This window comes from Acanthaster planci, linkage group LG03 (genome assembly GCF_054643075.1).
Source record: "Acanthaster planci isolate LZ-2023a linkage group LG03, COTS_SCS, whole genome shotgun sequence".
Classification (NCBI taxonomy): Eukaryota; Metazoa; Echinodermata; class Asteroidea; order Valvatida; family Acanthasteridae; genus Acanthaster; species Acanthaster planci.
Window position 1 is genome coordinate 3,137,698 of NC_141779.1, and position 15,452 is coordinate 3,153,149.

Here is a 15,452-nt window from a genome sequence, read left to right on the forward strand (position 1 = left end):
CAGACCAACAAAAATGTTGGGTCTTGGAACATGAGTGTTTATAACACACACGCACACTATTGACTAAAGTTCATGGGTAAATTTCAACCAAGGATATCAGATCTAGGAACACGAGTGTTTATAGAATAAATCTAATTCGCACGCCATGATGTGAAGTTAATGGATTCATTTATATATACAAAGTATAGCTATGCAGAACTGAGTGTTTATAGAACAAACCTATATCACATTCCATCATCTATTATAAATATGTACTTTTCAGGACTCCTAGGTTTTAGTGTTTGAACAGTTCTCAAATATATAGGCCTTGGATGCTATCCAGAGTTTGTGATTTCAATTTTTTTTGTTCTTCATATTTGACACACGTATGGTCAGAAATAAACTAGAATTCCAAGTTATCATTATAATACAAAATGTCTGCTTTTCAGCAAAGAATGTAAGGTATGGGGCACATACACCTTCAGATATGAACATGAATCTTATTCAAGTTTTATAGGAGAACAGAGAAATAGAGTCCATGCGTCTCTGAACCCAGCTGTCAATTCAAAAGGATTCTGACAATAACTGCACTGGGCCTGAGAATTTCTAAAAAAATATGGCATGCAAAGTCATGCCAAACTTTCCCTATTAACTCATCACACAACCCAGCATGTGTTGCATCACCAGGGGGCTAGAGATGGTCCAAGTATGTGGAGGATGATAAGGAGGTCACTGCACTGTTATATCACCTGGGTGACAAAAAATTTGAGGTCACTGACCTAATAATAGCTGTTGAAATTTACACTTTAATTTTTCATTCTGTAAATGAAGAACTCTCTCAGCTATAAAAAAGTTAACATTTTGTTCTACTGAGTACCTATGAAGATCTAAACCTTACATGTACTTTGTAAACAGATGTGAATCATTTTCAAGATGTATTTTCAAGATGTGAATCAATTACCAAATACAGATGTTGGTGGGATGAACTTCCCTAGTAAATTAATAACCCCCTTTCAAAAATGGAATAAACTACAATCATGGATGTTAAGGTACCATTTTTTCAACAACCACTGAAAAACTACAATTCACTTTTGACAAATTGAATGAAAGTATTTTCCATTTTTTCATCTTCAAACACAAGCAAGTCAAAGACACACACAGAACTTGTTCTCTATCAAAGGTTGACAGACTTTATATGGGAAACAGTTATCGTGGGCAATTCATCACGTACATGCGCACATAATGATTCAAGTGGTTAGGAATGCACCAAACATCCATCTGGTGTCTGACGTGGTCTCAGACATGCTGAGGTCCAGCCACAGCATTTCCCTTGACAACCTTGAAGCTGTACTGCAGCGCATATCATCACATCCCTGGATCAAACTGTTCATATTTGCACAACCTTAGTTCAAGATGTCAGTAAAATAATTTCTAATATTACCTTTGCCAAATCTCTTAAGTCAAGCACACGTAATGTGGCTAAGTAAAGATATCAAGCTCACAAAACCTACGTGTAGTCACTAGAACATTCTTGATCAAAATCTAAATCTATCATTGGACGGCCCTCGCATTCTGAAAAAGTGCACAGCTACCAAGTCTTCATTCTCTGCATTCAGTTAACATAACTCCAACAACTCCAGAAGTTTCCAAGCTTTGAACATGTATACAGTAAGCCTGTTAACCAATACAAGAGGCCTTTTGACTTAATAAGACATGGCCTTGGAACTAATGCATTTTAAAAAGTACAAGCCAATGTTATCACAACAAAATGAAAAGGGGAACATCTGTGTGACTATGCCATATTCCACTGAACAACATCCTAAACTGATCATCAAATATCAAAATATGTAGGCTAAAATTCTTTGAAAGAATAAAAAAAAATTGTGTTGAGCACTGCTGATTCTTCTGGGAAAAAAAATTGCATCATCTGATAAAACTCAAAAATAATTTCGCATTTTTATATGAACATAAAACAGTGCCCTCAGTGTAGGCACATTTGGATACACATTCTCAGAATCATGGCATTTTTCCAGAGTAGGACAGCCTCCAATGATCAAATAGTTAAGAGAACACAACGGTGACATCATTCTCTTTTCCTTATAAAACAGCTCTGGTCAGAGCCTACCAGTGCAGTCTGCAGCCAGGCCCCAACTCTGGTATGCCAGGCATCTATGCTGCCACTCTGCAGGCGAGCCACAAGTGAATAATAAAGACCTGTGATAATGACAACCCGGGCAACTCAAAATATCACGCTGACGGGTGTCTTTATCAATATGTTTACATCATGGCCTACATTTCTTTGGAGCATTCATGTACCTTTTACCAGATGTTGCCTATTGGCTGCAATTTTGTTTATGCAGGCATATCAAAACTATTTAAAATTATTACTGAATGCTTTGATAAAAAGGATACAAGTTTTGATTTTCTTAACTATGAGTAAGAAGCTACTAAAAATTTACAGTGAAGGCATGTTAATGAAATTAAAAACGAATGTTAAAACATTCATTTGTCCTTTGCACCCCCCCACGAAAATTTCAGAAAAAAACCAAAGGCCAGACCAGAACCTAAAGAAGGGTAGAACAACTTAAATACAAAAGATGACCTCAGTTGACCTTTCAACAACCTCCCTTCAAAGAAAATAAACAAATTCAAGTCGGCAGTGTTTGAACATTATACCTCTCAAGGAAAATGGACATTTCAAGAGGAGAAGTAACTGCCCGACTAGTTTAATCCCTGTCTTTGTCTCCAACCGTCTAAGCGGAGTTTGATTTCAATGTAAAGAAATCCCTCCGCATACCCCGCCTTGCACAGAGAGATGCCATCAGCATGCAAGCATATGGTAGTTCTTACCATATATGGTGCTATGCACCGCTACCGCTGTGTGTGCAGGTTACAGCCATGTGTATGTGTATCTGGTCATGCACAGCAAGCCATCACGGTCAGGAAAGATGATGACCTGATGATAACATGCAGGCACAGACTTACATCTGTGCAGTATATTCAAACTAGCGCAGGTAAATATGTAGGACTCTTTTCACTATTCAGATATTCAGTTTTTATGAAAAAAATTCGGCAGAGCTGTTGGTTTCTACCATTTAAAGCAAAAAAATGTTCAGCATGTGGCAAGTAAATTCACCATGTTGAAAAGCTACATGTAGTTAGTATTATTTTAAGCAAGGTGTCATGTCCTGATCTATGTGATGCTTATTTTGTAGTTAAATTTGATTTTTACAGACCACAGACTTTATCACCGCAATTCTCCCCAGCAAACTATACTACAATGATTTATCACAGTGTACTTGAGACAAATTTTTGCATCTTTCATTTGTTAAAATTTGAAATCTGGCCCGTCAATTATTGCGCCAGTAAACTTATACTGTGTCTAGATTTAGTTTGTAAATTGAGCTTTGCACTTTACGATGTAGTTTTGAGCCAATTAATGAAAAAATGTCAGATAAAAAAAGACTGGGTTTATCAGGTAAAAACTCACTATATGACATAATTTGAAATAAGATTGATGAAGCTACCAAAAATAATAGGGTTTCAAACAAAGAATAACAGCGCACTTAAAACTAATGTTTCTAAGTAAACTTAGTAGATGTGCTACAAGGGGCGGGGCTTAGAAGCTCCACCCAGAACTAAAGCTACCCTAACAGAGTAATTTCTTTTCACAATTCAATTATTTCATGACTCTTTGAACTCAATGTTACATTCATGCACCAAACACCTCATAAGAAACACCTCATTAAAAGACATCACTCCAAGAATCTATACTTATGAATAAGTTTACTTTTGAATTATAAATAACAGAATAAGAGTTTCCTACCAATGGTGTCACCCCCTTAGAATCCAGGTCCATTCCCAACAGCTTTAGATTGGCACCAGCAGGGCCTTGTCTCTGGCTCCTTCTTGACACAAAAACAGAAGCTTCTTAACTTTTTCTTAACACCAGACTTAAAATCCCGACAATTGCTCGCAAGTAAATGGGCGGCTTGACAGCCTTGTTTCTCTCCTCTGTGGATGTGTTGCTCTCGGTGGTAGGACTGCAAGTCAGCACAGCATTATGGATTTCAGATACAGCCTCAGTCTGGCTAATTAGCATGCGGTGCACTTACACAAGCCAGCTTCTCATTGGCTGACTTTCCCCCTGAGCTGCATGTGCAAATGCCCTTCAGATAAGCCGTGGACTGAGCAGGTCAATTTGAATAGCTCCACCTCCCTCCTGTGATGTCATCTGACTGGCAGAGAGCCAAACTTTCAAAGGAAAATATTTTATAAGGATTGTCTTGAAGACTTTTTCAGCCGTTCTGCATATTGGGGCTGTGCATACAGCCTGCAGTTGCTTAATTGACAGCACATCAAATGTTTTCAGATTATCGCTAGAAATCAGTCGTCACAAAAAATGATATCAATTATGATAAGCATGCTAAAAGAGGCCCAGACTGGGTAATGTAACCTTAAACTAAAATGTCAGTCAAATGCTAAAAGCTACAGTCACAATCCGAAGGGGTAAAATGGTTGTCAGATTTCACATGATTCAAATCACTGTGTTCTGATTTCTCAACCAAGCCTCTGTGCAAAAGAGACCTTTTGCAGGCTTTGTATCATGGCAATGTTTGGTTGAAACTGCTTTCTTCTCAAACCAGCATTTTCAGAATTTTAGGATATCTCAAGTTCTAACAGCACAGTGCATTGGGCACCATCAGGAAGCTTCTTTCAGGGAATGGAATTCACTAACACCAAAACAAAATCAATTTAATGTCTCATGGAGGTAGTTCCCACAGAAATAGGACTAAGCTTTGACATCTCACAGAAAGGAACAGAATCTTTTTTTTTTCTTTCCTTTTTTCATGTCATCATAATATAGCCACTCTTGTATGCCTCAGTAAATGCACAATGCTTTTTCCCTAGGGAATGATAAACCTCTTAGCTGGGCAGGCCAGCAGTCTAAACAGTATTATATTCAACTCTCCTGGAATATTTATCTGCCCCTACTTTTCTCTGGCACAAGGGAATTTATACAAACACTCCCGGCAAAACAAACGATTTCCATGTTTATACGCATGTACATCAGAGAACACAAAGCAACCTTACCCAAAAAAAGACCTTGTCCAGTTTTAATAAGACACTGCTTCCTTGCATAACATTAAAATTCTGTCAGATTTTTCTTCCAAATTGAATCGGTGAATATAACTCCCACCTTTCCTTGCAACCTTTAACACATGCAAGGGCTATAACATACTTGAAACCTAAGATACACATTGAATGCATATATATACTAGACTATCTATTTTATTATGCTCAAGAAAATCATAGCAATACCACTGACACTTCAAGCACGAAAACTTATGATAAGGCAGAACCAATAGTTCCAAATGAGGTGCAGGACACATTTTAACCAGAGAGGTTGGCAAAATGGTCAAATGGGCTGTACACAAATACTTAAAAGAGATATCATGGTTTGTCTCCAATTAGAACATCAACAGCTGTTTTTCAGACACAGAGTACATGTATGCTGCAGTACACGGTGATATTGAACCATTTGAAAAGCCCTGGAGAGGGAACACAGTCTGGTAAAAAGATTTATCGATTGCCACAAATATACCCTCAAATCAGAACAAATGGCCAGCAATTCACCTTCAGGTGCGTTGGGAGTGTCAAGAAGGAGCACTACATTGATGCAATTTCTGAAGGTCACAGTGCAACAGTGGACTCTCAATTTTCAAAAACCTACCGAGACGGGTCGGCTGGACATGTTGACCGAGGTATCCTGAGGTACTTCTGTACATTCACTTATCAAGGTATTCAAGAAGCTTGTAAAAACTCATGCACTACTCAAGTACTCACTGAATGCTAAGGGTTGCACGAAACTGACTGAACCTTAAGGGCAGAGGAGACAATCACACATAGCTGTATGCAACCCTAATGTACATGTATTTCACCTTTTGGTACCAGTACACACCAGTACAATATGATTCTAACAGTGTAAGGATTTTTTGTAATAAAAGAAAAAGTCAGGTCCCCTGTACTATCTTAAATTCATCAAAAGGCTAAAAAACCAAGACTTCCAATCAGGTCAGCCAGGGTTAGTGGGATTTACTAACCAAGCTCTCATCTTGTGGAAGGTTGCAGTGAAAAATAACATAGCTGACCTGTGCTATCTCATATCAATTTCACTAATGGACTGAAGAATTATTTTCAATGGCAGACTTGTCTCTGTTAATACTGTGGTGTAATAGTGTCCTAGATTTGTGTCTGTGACTTTTGTGATGCACCTGATTATTTACAGTGCTCTCATTTGATTACATTGTGGAATGAGCACGTGTGCATCTTTAATCTGCACATACCATGTCTCATGGAATTTGATTACCCAGTTGTATTTGTTGTGTATAAAAACCCAGGTCTTGTCCCACGCTGGTTGTCTGTGTTCCTGAGGTGTGTGACCACCATAGCTAGCAAACTACAGTTTGTTGTGTTTGGATTTGGTCTTGATTTTGTGTATAAGAATTACTGAGTACAGAGAAGTTGACATCCACTCCTTCTAATTTACCAGAGGTAAATGGTCAGATGGATGGCCAATTGAAGATTCGTCCATTACACTTTCAAGATAATGGTGCAGTTTACATATTAAATTTCTTCTTTGCCCTTTCAAATGGGCATGTTAAAGTACAGAGAAGCCATCAGTATGCAAAAACAGAAATGCGCCATCACACAAAAATGTAATTTTTTCCTTAAGGTTGTCAATTTCTACAGATTTGAGCTCCAGATTTACTTCCCAATCATGGTCAGTCTGAATGATAGCGGATACAGTTTCTCATATCAATGCACATGCACTTCTTTTTTTTTTTGTAAGAGCACTGAAGGTGAACAACACATGCTTGAGATGACAGCCACAATATATAATCAAGGAACCAAGGCTCTGAAGTTAACCTTCCCCATTCCATAGTTCACCCTTGAGCCAGACTCTCCAATCCACCTGCCCCTCTCCACTCAGGAGGCCGCACTATAAATGGATCAAGGAGCAGAAGGCAAAACCTAAGACGGCCTGGCATCCTCTTGAAGGACGTAGGTGATGACCTCTTTCCATTGAAATCCCAGACAAGCAGTGATCCCATGTGCCAACCAACCCGAGATGGACTTTTAAATTTATTAATCACTTATTAATAACAGAGGAAAAGGGGACAAAGTTGTTTTCTTACCTAAGTTCTTTCATAAAGCATCCTTTAATAATCAATTTATCCAGATAAGCTCAGGGACATCATTTTTGCTCATGATATAAATCCAAGTTGATCTCTTTATCTCAATATCTCAACTTTCATTATTTTCGTGAATATAGAGTAACTTTTAATGAGAAAAGGCTTTCTCTCTCCTGAATTACAACGTGGAGATTGATTTTGGGGGAGGTTGTGTCTGTGTTTGCTTTTCAATCCTTCTTTGAGATCTGAACACAAAGATAGACTAAACCAAGAACTTACCTGTCAGATTCCGTCGTAATAGTAACAACTGGACCTAAGAAAACAGAAACAAAATGTTTCACTCAGAATTAATATCAATGGCTAAAATGAACACAAACTGGCTCAATTTCACGATTTTTGCTTTACCTTTTATACCATTCCTTGAAAGTAAGCAAAATGCATTTCTGTAGGTATCATAAAAGTTTAACACTTTAAAACATCAAAAAAGTTCAAGGGTGTGTTTTATCCAAGGAGATTCGTTTTTTTAATGAGTGAAACTACTTTGGTCAAAGTTTCATGATAAAAATTTGTGTGACTCAGCCAGTCAAAATATCTGCTTGTTATACATGTTATGTCTCATCCCCACATCATCTCATCAACCACATGTACAAGTACACAGCACTGCTGTGACTGCAAAACAGAGAAATTACTCAGACTATAAAAAAAGATGTGTCTAGAAATTAAAACCTGCTGCCAAGAATACAGAGCTCCAGACGGGATCTCTGCATACTTTGAAGCCAGCCAATCAGAAACCAAGTCTGAATGATCTGGCCGGTATGCCTGGAATGTCTAACACGACTGGTATGGCACAAGCACCTTTTGGGGCAGACAAGACTGCAACACGGTGCACTCAGAGGCCTGGTTTGAGGTTCAGCAGCAATCAGCATGCTGAGATGTTACAGGTTTGATGAGGAAGGCAGGGTTAAGTAGAATCAGGTCTATGAAATTGCGACACAAGGAGGACCTCCAGGGATGCAGGCAGGCATGTACAACACGTAGCCTAACATCAGGTTTACGAGCTACATGTACCGAAGACTGTACAACCAACACCTAGGCCCTGACATAACTTGCAGTTATCCTCAGACTCAAATTATACACAAAAAAACCACAAAGTGAAGCGCATGACTTTTGCCGCAGCTGTATTCATTATTGATCCAAATATTGCCAAGTTATAGATATACTGAATTCTGCATGTAAAAGAGAAAAAAATGAAAGACCTCTGCCCACCTTGTAAGGTGTAGCAAGATACCTGCATCCCTAGACTACAGTCATTTCATCCTTACAGGATCATGTAGTTGAAATGGTTGTGAGGGTGAAATAATGTGCATGATTCACAGTTCCCTTCTCCCAAAACTGTCTTCCATTAACTTGACTGAATGGATTGAATCACTTTGACAATAGCGAGTGAAAAAAAAACAGAAAAAGCTTACTACATGTAGGCCATAATAAAGCAGAAACTGCAAAGTGGCATGTACAGTAAAGCAGACTCCCGAGTTTCAATCCACTTAAGAAATTGTGAAGCCAGTTCAAGATTTTAAAAAAGTAATGATGTCACTGCATAAGAACTGTTTGCAAGCAACAATCCAATATCCACTATGTCCGACAATAGACAGACATCATCAAACAGTCCTGCTCTCTACCCACCACAACGCCCAAGATTCCCAAAGCCCTGGGAGATTCATGGTGATTGCTAGCCTGTATATCATTGGTGCTTTAATTGGAATGTCTGACGTGCTTTAGCAGATGTTATGCAGAGGGTCCTGCCAGATTATCTTACATGATATCGGACCACTTTGACTTTCAAATTCCAAGTACTTCCCAGCATCGAATGCCAAGACCATTTGATTTTCCCATAGGCACTACCTTTAAAGATGCAGCTTCAAGTAAAAATGGGCTCACATGCAAGTTGCTGGAAACAGGTTCAGAAATTGATATTCCAAAGCAATAGGTCACAGTCACTCCACCAGCTGTGTATTTTGGTATAAGTGCATGTACACGTACATCCAACAGTTACACAACAAACTTAAAGGCAAGAACAGTGCCTATACCAAGACATGAGACTTAACTCTCGTGTAAATGTCTGAGCTTTTAAGACCAATTTTTACAGACAGGTGTAACCAAAATTCACTCTAATTAAAATCTCAGTTGTAATTTTAGTCACAGAATTGAATTTGGGAAAATTCATTACTGGGAAAATTTCCTTTATGTTTTGTTGTTAAATCATTTATATATAGCAGTGTTCTGATATCTCTTGAAAATTTGCCAAGTTGAGTTGGCAGACGGATTCCACGAAACTGAATTGGTAAACATACAATCTAAATCTATTTGGTAGCCAAATAGACTGATGTCACATGTTAGGTGTAATATTTCACCAAGTTCCATCTCAGAGTTAAATATGTGATCAGTTTAGTTGGGGGGTGATAAGGATGTTGTGACAGGTTCTTTAAAACAATTAATTAGGCAATAAAACAGTTTTCTGTATTAAACAAAGTTGGTTTGATATTGTTATTGCAATTAGAAAACTGGGTTTACCTTGCGCAATAAGGGAACCAATTTAGTGGTCTGCTTTGGTGAGCCGTAAATCAGGTAATGACATCAGTGATTTGGCAACGTTCTACAGCGAACTATGAAATCTATTTCAAGAATTCACCAAAAAATCATAGGAAGTGCACCTGTATAAGTCTCTTTTGTTATGCAAAATTTCAATTAAACAAAGATCATGATTTTAACCTAATTCAATCAAATGTTGACTTTTTTTCAGTATTTTACTAGTTCCAGGACTGCACAGCTGAGCCACTATTGCTTTACTCACTGTTCACAGTAGGCATTCAGATGCCAATGTAGTTACACTAAATACTATCCTTTTACTATAAATTGCTGGATTTAGAAAAGTGCATAAAGATTCCTCAATAGTTAAAATGCCTGAGGGAGAGGGTTGAAATAGAATCATGAACTGCTGACCTTAAAGTAAAATTAAGCAACTAACAAATACAACTACAAGCATACACTCATGTGACTAATAGAAACTGCATCTACTCTTGAACAAAATGGTTAACTTCCGCACTTCATGTTAGAGCGGGATGGATTTTTTCTAAAAATGTACTGAGTGGGTATTACGTGCTCAAAGTCTTTCAGAGGAAATTGAGATGGCTTAACATTTCAACACAATGTGCACGGCTGTCCTATGCCAAATTTCACAGTGACGATTAGAATGTGGTAATGATGGAAACCATGTGACTAACTGCCCCAGAATTTAGCCAGAGAATAAAATACATCGTACATCTTGACATGAAGATGGAAGCTTAATAGTCACACTGAATATTACCCCAGGTATCATTTTCATTAAAATTACTAATTTGGGAACTTATCTTGAGGTCAAATCAAAGATAATATCTAGATTTTCCCAACTCCTTCAAAGTCCTTTGCGTGGACCTCCACATTATCATAAACTCTGACGCACTTTCAAGATATCTGAGAAATTACAACAGATATGCATTCCTACAAGGAGCATAAATTGCAAGGGCAGCAACCTGAGAGAGATGTGACTACAGAGAGCGCAAGGAATGAATGCAATTTGGTGAAGGTAAGGACTGTATCGTGGGGGCACTGTCCCAAATGCCCAGTATTATTAATAGTCTCAAAATAACTGCTGAAGGATCGATCACTGAAACGTAGGGGGGAAAAATCATTCAATTTCTTTAATAAATATTGCAGACGAAATACTACAGTACTTCCTTCTTAAATGCCGACCTAAATTGCACTGAATGATTCAAGTTTCTGTTGGCTTTGTCAAACAAGACAACAGCCTGCAGCCTTACTCACAAAATTAAAAGTTGAAAACATAGGCAATGTTCACAAGTAAAAGACAAAATCTGTGCAGGTAAGCTTAGTGGGAAAAATGCTTGCTTGGGAAAATAAGACAAGCAGCCATAAGGCTATGCTTTATGTACAGGATATTTAGCCCAAGATCTGATTCTCAAGGTGCCCCTACACTGTGACAAACTCACGCTGAATGAAGTGAGAAATTCAGCAATTACATCACTGTAACAAGCTACATTCCTGTGGATTTCTGTTTTCATGTCAATTTTCTAGGACTTTTTTTCCAACCAGTTTTCAGCTACAGGTATTTTTACAATTTCCATCCTCCAAACAGACAACAAAAGATACCGTCCAAAGTCATACATTTAGTGCTGGTGTCGAGTAACATTCAAAGATCAAAAGGATAACTCACCTCCTATCGTCAGGACAGCAGAGCAAGTTGTCTCTCCGTACTTATTCTTGGCCTGGCATTTGTACGTGCCGGCATCTTCATCAAAGACTTCTCCAATGATGAGCGAGTGCTTGTCACCTTCCTCCAAGACCTGGAACACCCCCTCATTGACTAGTACACCGTCCTTATACCAGTTGACCTCTGGCTTGGGGTCGCCTCGGATGTAGCAGTCAAAGCGGACTACGTCGCCCTCATAAGTGCTGCGGTCACCGAATGCGCGGACAAAGCGTGGGGCTTTGCTGCTTAAGCCTTCAACTGAGGTTGAGAAAAAATCAGGTGAAATAAGGAAATATTTTACTATGGCCTTGTTCTCCATTTCAATAACTGGGGAAAATGCATTGGGAGAAAATAATTAATGACATGAAAACAACGATTAACACTTCTCCTAAATCAATAAACCAATAACCATTAATATGAAAGGGTGATGATGATGATGTAAATTTCTCCATAGGGCATAAAAACGAGGAATATTTCCATCAGAAATCTAATCCTGCTACTCCCTGTCATTATTACTTAATGGCTGTAAATGGTCTTTCATCTACACATAACCATCCAACATAACCCCAAACAAATACCTGAGCTCATCCATGTTACATTTCAGTTTTTGAATGAAGGATGTGATGATTTTGAACAACAGGTACTAAACGTAATGTGGTTGCACCTACGCTAACAATATGTACACCATAATTAAGTGCATTATTTTGAATTCAATATTATTGTAGGTTTTCTATTCTTACTTCCAACGTGCAGCTGTGCCACCGAGGTGCAGTCTCCCGCGTCGTTGCTGCCTTTGACGCTGTATGTCCCAGCATCCTCCAGCACCACCTCTGGGATGATGAGTACTTGGCTCAACCCTTGAGATGTTATCTGTGATTGGTCACGAAAGAACACTATCTGTGATCAGTCAACAAGATCTCCAGTTCTTTTTTGAACCACACATACTCAAAATAGATACCCTTGCAAGGTGCTACCCAAACCTCTCTAAAACTAACTTGCTAGCCTTCACCACGAAAAGCTTCAAAGCTCAAAAATCTCATAAGCACCCTTTCTTTTTCAGTCTGTACCAAAAGAAGCTGGTTTGATGCAACACATAACTTCAAAGTTAAAGTGTTTTAGTTGAGCCCATCACAAATCTCTGTTCGTCCATCTCAAGTCCTCCAGTCTTAAATAAAGTCACAATTTGAACTGTGACAAAAGTACAACTTTGTCGTTGTTCAACCTGTTACTTATGACTGGTCTTTTGAAAGGACTTACGATGGAATCGACTACAATACTGGAAATTTGAGATTATTTCCTCCAAATCACCACTACAACACTGGAAATTTTATTATTTCCTCAACAGAAAACACAATATAGTTGATCCACCCAATAACAAAAACTCTCCTGGTTGTATAAAGCAGATGCATGTTGTTACAACAATACTTGTTCACCACGTCAATGAATACCTAATGTTTTTGCAAACATTTATATGCGCAAAAAAATAAACTTAAAAGCAAAACACAACAATAGAGAGAAACCAACCGACCTGAACAAATCTGCTGGGTTCTATCTCGGCACCATTCTTGAACCAGACCACTGTTGGTTGCGGATCGCCTGTGATCTGACAATGGAACTCCACTCTTTCTCCTTGCACAGCTGTCTGGTCCACCAAAGGCTCTGCAAAGTCTGGAGGTGTCTTAGGAACTGGAAGAGAGTCAAGCCAAAGGATGAAGGTGCTTACTAACTTTCTTACTACTTCACAAGACATGAACATCTTTTAACCTTTAAGCTTCTTCAAACTTCATCAAGAGGTAATTTCAGTAAAAAGCACAATTTGTTGTGTTGTTTTTGTTTGCTTTATTTTTTTATTATATTTGTGGGGAAGGCTTTATTGAAGGCTTTGTTGTAAAGTCAGATCTTCTGGTTTATCATTACTAAGTCCTGCTGCATGTTTCTCACTTTTGCATTTTGTTTTGTATCAGTGCTTTTGATTGGTCAACTGGCTCATCTCTTTCAAGTCGCTGCCATTCTAATCCTATATACAGGCAAAGATGTAAGACTTAATTTCAAGCAAAAATTCTAACTCACCATCAACACTGAGGATAGCAGATGACGTAGATTGCCCAAACATGTTTGTTAGAGTCACTTTGTAGTTTCCGGCATCGCCAGGCCTGACATTGATAATCAACAGACCGATTTTGTCTCCTTCCTTGACGAACCTCACTCGGGACGTCTCGAAAACAGGCTTGTCATCTTTGAACCATTTTATCTATGATAATTTGAAAGGTAAGATGCTGTAACCTTGCATGTGTGGGTGAGTTTACAAGAGTTAAGATCTATAAATGACATCAGATTGCTGGCAGATCTTCATTAAATGTTGAAGAGACTAAGTAAAAGGCAATTTCAGGAAAACTTAAGTTATTCATCTGGAATAGTTTTTGAAGTCACTTTTTAATAGGATTTACTCTTATGCTTATTGCTTACAATACCAGTATACGTTTATAGTCTTTGTCTTCTTCATATTTTAACCTGTAAGATATTCCAATATTAATCACAACTTCATTCTGACAGATCAAGCAATAAACCTTGAGACTTTATTCCTACCTCAGGTTTGGGAGTGCCTTTAATTTTCCCTTCAAATGTTATCACTTCTCCCTCGGTAGCTGCGATACTCTCCAGTGGCTGCTCAAAATCAGGTGGAATTTTCTCTGCAATTGAACAAACCATACAAATTGAACCCACACAAACCAATCAATTCTCAAACCAATTATTCTCAACTAATCAAACACTAATTGTCTAATATAACCATTTTTTGTTTTTACCATGCCATTTTCCATTTCCTATTTCTCTGTTCAATATTTCCGACAAAGTTGACTTAGATGAGCAACCTTGATTTAGATGAAAGACAAGTTGCAGTTGGCAAGGAACTCACTCAACAAAATCACCCAAGTTGACAACTGCACATTTTGGGTCACTACCAGACATCAATTATGCACTGTTTTCAATTACCTTTGATGGTAAGATGGCACTCCGACCTGACAGCTCCGTGTGTGTTCTCAGCTTCACAGTAGTAAGTGCCAGCATCTGAGGCTGACGGTTTCTTGACAATCAAGGTGTACTTGTTACCGAGCTGATGGAACTCGTATTCATCGTCGGACTCACGGATTGGACGATCTTTGAAGTACCAGGTCACCTGATGCATGACACAAACACATAACCAAACTTCACAACTACGACATTTGATTTTGAGGATTCCATCACTAACTTTCAAGGAATACTTGTATCAACACAGAAAAGTGTTCCCGTTATTCAACAATAATTTACCAATTTAAAATCAGTTTGAAATGTTTCACTTAACCACTTGCTGCCGGGTGGATTTTTCTTGAGCAAGACAAGATGCCGGCTCATTCTCAAGATTTTCCGTTTTCAAAATTCTTCAAAAATTCATCATTTCATTTAATGGCCGTTTATACCAAAATGAAGGAATCTTTGGGCGCTACTCTAAAGCTGACAGGTAACCTTCATTGACTCCTGATTATTTCAGCCAGGCCTGCAGCCTTGGAAAAAGAGCCCAGATTGTGCGGTGTTACGTAAGATTTTTTCTTCCCGAAACCGGCACAGTGCACTGCTGACCTCTTTTCAATAGGGGCCAGATTAGCATGCAGCGGTGATGTGTCGCTCATCGCTGTGGTGGTGGAGAACTTTTGTCCCCAGTGGTAATCCGCTCGCTCTAAATGCCTCAAACCGTGGTATACTGTTTCAAAACAAGGCTCAATTATCTCCACTATTGAGAACAAAAAAATGTCGGTAATGCCCAGCAGCTCAGTCTTTTGTGCTGAGCACAGTCTTTTGTTATAAGGCCCACTCTTTTGTCCCAGTTCCAGGCTCCTCGACTCGGCATATAAAGCCTACATACTCGAAAATGGGTCACCCGGCAGGGAGTGGTTAAACCCTGATACTTCAGTAAAATGTAATGCCTGTTAGATTTC

General features: G+C 38.6%; 1 protein-coding gene across 19 annotated transcripts in view; it reads right to left on the reverse strand.

Moving 5' to 3' along the window:
* Nucleotides 1–15,452, reverse strand: part of LOC110985841 (uncharacterized) — a 184,939-nt gene that overhangs the window by 95,554 nt on the left and 73,933 nt on the right. For 18 of the 19 annotated variants that reach the window (XM_087134473.1, XM_087134457.1, XM_087134460.1 and 15 more), the window contains 7 exons: nt 14,473–14,656; nt 14,068–14,171; nt 13,552–13,732; nt 13,010–13,167; nt 12,222–12,351; nt 11,446–11,739; nt 7,455–7,488 (listed from right to left, as the gene is read on the reverse strand). In XM_087134473.1, coding sequence (XP_086990599.1) covers nt 7,455–7,488; nt 11,446–11,739; nt 12,222–12,351; nt 13,010–13,167; nt 13,552–13,732; nt 14,068–14,171; nt 14,473–14,656 — 1,085 coding nt within the window. Of the gene's footprint in view, nt 1–3,805; nt 4,048–7,454; nt 7,489–11,445; nt 11,740–12,221; nt 12,352–13,009; nt 13,168–13,551; nt 13,733–14,067; nt 14,172–14,472; nt 14,657–15,452 lie in introns of those variants that run through there. The other variant, XM_087134470.1, reaches the window with a different exon arrangement.